General features: G+C 35.1%; 1 protein-coding gene across 1 annotated transcript in view; it reads right to left on the reverse strand.

Annotated features, from left to right (window-relative positions):
* The window catches only part of LOC106457362 (basic helix-loop-helix transcription factor amos-like), a 37,248-nt gene extending 31,883 nt beyond the window's left edge, over positions 1-5,365 (reverse strand). The window contains exon 1 of the mRNA XM_013916774.1: positions 4,824-5,365. Within this exon, the coding sequence (XP_013772228.1) occupies positions 4,824-5,365 (542 nt within the window). The remainder of the gene's footprint in view (positions 1-4,823) is intronic.
* Between the last annotated feature and the right edge of the window lie 635 nt (positions 5,366-6,000).

Below are 6,000 nucleotides of genomic sequence, written 5' to 3' on the forward strand. Positions count from 1 at the left end.
ATGGAGAGCTAGCTAGCTATCTTTCACCTTCACCATGTATATGGAGAAATCCCTACAGTTATTAATCCAGGTATAAAAGCGAGCCGCTCTCGAGTCCTCTGCTGACCACAAGTTGGGTTATCGACAGATATATATATCTATGATATCCTCTTCTCTGTATGTGTCAGAATGACTTGAATTCATTCTGTTGATAAAGATGAGTAAAGAACGCTTTTTTTTTCAAAGAAATGTTATGTTGCTCTTGAATTAATCAGTCTCTTCTAAAACAATCATAAATGTAACACACAAATGTAAACATTGAGTTGTGACTTTGTGTTAATGATCATTTCCAATGTTTAGTCAATGAAAATCTTCCGAAACCGTGGAACACAGGTGTTAATACTGTCAGCCGGAAACTGAGAGCGCTGTATGTTATCCAGGATCACCTGTCACCTTGTGTACGTAGGAGCTGGCTTTATCTGTCCCGGCTAAGACTACAGCAGTAGGGTGATATATTTAGACTATAGACCTATTATGTTCTTATCTGCCAGTCAGCAGATCTTTAGCTTGGAGTCAACTGAAAGATAATGTGGACGAGAGAAAAATACTTTACAAGACAATTAAGATAAAAAACATATTGAGGCACTGATATCACCCACTCATTTGGCTTCGCTGAAGCTCTAAGCAGCCGAGAACTAACACACCAGAAGGTAGGTTTTGATAGAACAATTAATCTCAAGTGACTTCTAAATGAAGTATTTTTAGAAAGAAGCTGCCCTAGGCCACCTGCAATTCAACAGGCTTCGTGGTAAAGGTTTAAAAATATTACAAACAGTTTAAATTAGTAGAAGTTATTTTTCCAAACTCACCACTTTCGTTGTTCTCTGCTCGTCATCTGATCTTGTTTTGCGATGTTTAAATTTCTTGAGAAGTACTGGTTCAAGTACGAATTGATAACTGGCGATGGCTAAACATTTAAAGAAAACGAGATTTAAAAGTTAATGATATCATGTGTTTATTTAATTTCGCGCATAGCTACTCGAGGGCTATCTGCGCAAGCCATCTCTAATTTTGAACTGACAGATTAGAGGGAAAGCAGCTAACCAACACCACCTACCGCTAACTCTTGGGTTACTCCCTTCGTACGAACAGTAGGATTATGTAGTCACTATTATAATCCACCCACGGCCCAAAATTGAGGAGAGCGATTTTTGTTTTATTTTGTTTACTTGGCGGTAAGGAGGCGCGGACCTCAGATCCACAATGCGGAGCACGAATTTTAAAATTTGATTTTGGGTGGCAACGGGGCGCAAAGCACGAAGCCTCCAATTTACAGCCTAAAACGTTAATCACTAGGCCGCTCTCAATCCTTTTATAACAAGCTCGTTTGTGTGTGTGTGTGTGTTGATCTTTCGATGTGACATTAACAAATTCTGTAGTTGTATCCCTAAAACATCGAAAGGCTAGTACTAAAAATGAGGACAAGTCAAGTCTTGTGATAAGGAAGATTTAACTGATAAAAAAGTTTAAGGAAATATTTGAAATGGAGGTCTGAAGTTTTGAAATAAAATATCCTAACTGTGTGCGTCTTGACGATGAATTATCCTTGAAATTACTGACCGTTTGTAGATCTTTTATTTTGTATGTAAAATACAAAAGGAACACCAGCAATAATTAGCGGGATTAATTGTAATATTGATGTTATTTTTATCATGCATATGGTATTAGAAACAACTGAAATCAGCCGATCAGTTTCGTGCATTATTATTAGAATAATTTTTTTACATAAGAACTTAGCGTAAGTCTAAACAAGGGCTATCTGGGCGTAGCAATTCATGGTTTTGAACTGATAGACTATAGGGAAAGAAGCTATAGTCAGCTACCAGATCTTGAGCTGCTTCTGATTGGATGTAAAAATTTCACCTCATAATATATCTATGGCCCCAAAGTGCTAAACGCGTTTATATAGCAAAGGGACGCGAATTTAAATCCTCGTATTTACATCCAGACATGCCTAGCCTAAGTAGTTTAGAAAAATGAGTTCACAAAGTCTCATTTTCTTTAGATAGATAGATCCCATCGATAATTCCGGAGTTAAAGTAAGCACGGTTACAAGATGTTATTTGAGGTTTTGTAGCCTAGTCTTTCAAAATGTACATGTATAAAACAAACAACGAGATTTTGAAAATGATAGTCATCAAGACGGACCCATGTGATACAACTTGAATGTGATTTGTAGTAACACTAAGTTTGTTATACTGGTAACAACAGCTTGTAATTGATACGATCACATTATCAAACAAATAACGTACACAACCAAAGCAGCTGAGTGGCTGCAGCTGCACTGGTGCACGCGAGCGCGTTACTTTTTCAATAGCCACCGACAGACTGAGGAGTACCTATCAAAGCCTCTTGAAATTGCACGTGCCTACACATATCTACTAGAGACACCTGTTGTGCTTGATATCTTTACACTGTAAAACTTGGTGATTACTATTAATTTGTCTCTTTAAAATTTCTTTGATTTTATACAAGGAAATCAAGATTAGCAGCTGGATCACAGGTGAATGGATGTCTGAAACACGTTTTAAGTAAAACTTCAAAAAAACAACTAATAAAAACCAGCGATTTTCTATAAGTTAGACGGTCTTTAAATTAATCAAAAATGATAACGTATGTACAGCTCGTGCCTCATCTTTATTTATATTTCAATTATATTTAATAGTTCTAATTATAATTAGGGTACGCTTTAGAATAACATCTTTTCTATTTGTATATTTATGTAAATGGTTATTCAGTGATGCAAATTGATGCTAATATGTGACATGTACATTCAAATTATGTTGGTTTACACTTTGTAAGCTGATAAGCCTAATAATAATGACACAACCCATGGTAGACTGTAGATGTTTTTCTTTTCTTTTCTAGATTCATCTTCGTTAGTCTGTTGCGGATCTCAAATTATAGGCATATAAAAATGGAGTTTTAAGTATGTTTTCGTCTGCCACATGTTGCCCAGGAGGCCTTTCCTTGAATACCAGAAATCGTCAGCTTGGCGACCTCTGAATTGAATAAAATTAATTCTATCTCTTTACTTTAGTTCTTTTTCTACATATACATTTATAAATGAAAAATGCGTTAATATATTACATAGTGAAAAGTTGTTCAAAATATCCAACATGTACTAAATAATACAGAACATGATATAATCTCTTCTATCCATCAGATTCCTCGTAAAAAAAAAAAACTAAATTTTTTTTGGAGACTAACAATTTTTACGGAACCAGCACCTTGTGGAAACCTACAGAGAAAAGATTTCTCCAAAATATCATGTGAGTATGATTATAGATAAGACGAATACCCCTAAGTATAACATAGTTTTCAATCATACGCGCTTAATATTTTTCAGAATATATAACTTAGAACAGATATACAAAGTTGTCGAGCCCTGTCGTTCTGTCATGTAGCATATCCACTATAATTTTGAGATTATTTCTATTCAATCTCGAAGAACGTTTTCTAGAAAAAAACACGATCTGTCGAAAAGTTGAACCATTTAGACAATTTGCACTTGGAAAATGTTCATATATAATATTACTCGTGATTGGCTTATAAATATGTTCATGTGTAACATTACTTGTGATTGGCCCGGAAATACGTTCATGTGTAACATTACTTGTGATTGGCTTGTAGAGTAAACAAATGCTTTAAGTCTATATATTTTTTCTTAGAGAAGTTTTCCGTTTCAGACAAATAGATACATGTGTCTAGCCTGTGTACAACTGCTCACTTATATTACTTTTAAACAAGTGTATTCGTGGCCTAAATTGACAGTTTTGGAATTCATGTTATTGCTTAATTTTTAACAAAGTAACGAAAAAAGCACAAACGCCTAAAGTTTAATATTTATTTTCAAACCAAAATTCGCATGTATAAAACATCGTTACAATCTCTTCAGCTTGACAGAATTCACATCCGCCTCCTTACCATTCTGACTAGTGGACGTTTCGTGTAAGTAAGGGCTTGAGAATACAGGTATGAGTAAGTTGGAAAACATATACAAAATTAAGTACTTTAGATTGTATAAAGGCGTAAAAAACATCGATTTTACATTTTTATTTACATGTGAAACTATATAGACTTTACTATTTACAAAGGTTTCTCTTATAAAATACTAAAACAATTAAAAGAAAACTCCTTTAACAACAAGAAACATTACACCGAATCTGTTGCTGATATTACCAGCCATTATCTACATTCTAGATAAGTCTCCTGAATGTCCAGTTCTCGTTCATATTCTGGCAGAAAAAGGAATGAAATAAAACAAGCAAAACACGTCAAAAATATTAATAAAAAGTTAAAAACTTTGAACTTACACTGCTTAAAAGTAGATATGATAATTGCAGCATCCAGAACCAGTAAATGGAACATTTGTGATATTATGCTATTTATACTATTATGCTACATAAAATAAGTGAAATAAAAAACACCATTTCACTCGTATGATGCCTGACTAAGGCATTTTACCGTAAAGTTCTTTACACGAAACATACGACTTTCGTAGCGGTCAGAGTATCAACTACAAGGCACTGTATTTTTGGACTTACATTACCAATACATGATACTAAAAACATAAATTTATATTCTATAGTACGCTGATAATAGTAGTATGTTATAGGATCGTTATAATTTAAGAACAATGTACCAAGTATGATACAAAAATCCAGATCTGTATTAGAAGATATAATTTTTTTAAATTAAATCTTTAAGATAATTCAATGCTGTCGTTTTTCCAAACATAAAAAAGTTATGGGGATAATATCTTTAAAATAAGCATCCATTACTTCTCCAAGATTCCGACTAAAGCTGTAATGTAGCTCTGGGCCATCTGCAGTGTATCATATTTAGACAGTTTTCTGTCGTTTCCAATCGAAGGAACCACTTCTCGCAGTCGGTCGAAGGCAATGTTGAGGCTGTTCATGCGGCGTCGTTCACGGGCGTTAGCGGCAAGGCGTCGTTTCTTTATTAGTGCGGGAGGAGTGGGGGATTTTTGAGGGCTGTTTCTTCTAGGAATTTTATTGTGTTGTATGATGGTTTTACTTCGAGGATCTTTCGGAGTTTCTTCGCTTAATGACCTGTTTTCCGAGTTTTTAAGGTTGCACGAAAAGTTTCTTTGGTTCTGGGAGCTTACTGTTCCTGATTCAAAAAACTGGCCCGTCGTTTGAAAGGAATAATAAACAATATTGCATGGCACAACACGAGCACTATCACCAGTTGAATAGTTATTGAGAGAATTGGGTAACACCGATTCTTCATTTGGACTGCTTATGGATCTGGACACTGGCGAAGGACATCTGTCAGATTTGGACCGGTGGAAAAGATTCATACTGCAGAGGGAATCATCTATCGTTTACAAGAAGGATCAAAACAGGTTCATTAATTACCTTTACATAACTAACACTATGACCCTTGTCTAATCTTGTAATCGGTAAAATCAGACGAGTCGCGAAGCCATAAACATTACCAAGAAACGTTAGTTATAAATTCATACTCCAACTAAACAGGTAAGTGAACAACTCCGTCTCCTATTCTTGGTAAGATAACAAGTCTACGTGGAACTCAGCCGTCCTTGTGGATGTAGCTTGTATAAATAGACAAAGTCGTACGCGCCACGTGCAGCCACGTTCGTTATTAACATATCACCTGGCCATGCGGGGACCAATGAAAGCACGCATCCTTCAACATTACCTGTTCCGCTATCCATAAACACTTGTGATTACAGATCTTAATATCAGAATGTGACTTCCAGCTTCAAAACAGGGTGAATGAAGTCACTGCACGGTTTTAAATCAGGACGCGAGTTATAATATTAAAAGTTTTAAAAATTCAAGGTACTTTTGTAAATAAATGACTAAAACACTCGAACGATCAACGTTTTTAAAAACGTTAAACTTTTGAATGCTCTAATCGTGAACTACAAGTTACCATCAATATATGTTCTATACTGTTGCATTTCATTTG

The sequence above is a fragment of the Limulus polyphemus genome, unplaced genomic scaffold, assembly GCF_000517525.1.
Source record: "Limulus polyphemus unplaced genomic scaffold, Limulus_polyphemus-2.1.2 Scaffold322, whole genome shotgun sequence".
In the NCBI taxonomy this organism is placed as follows: Eukaryota; Metazoa; Arthropoda; class Merostomata; order Xiphosura; family Limulidae; genus Limulus; species Limulus polyphemus.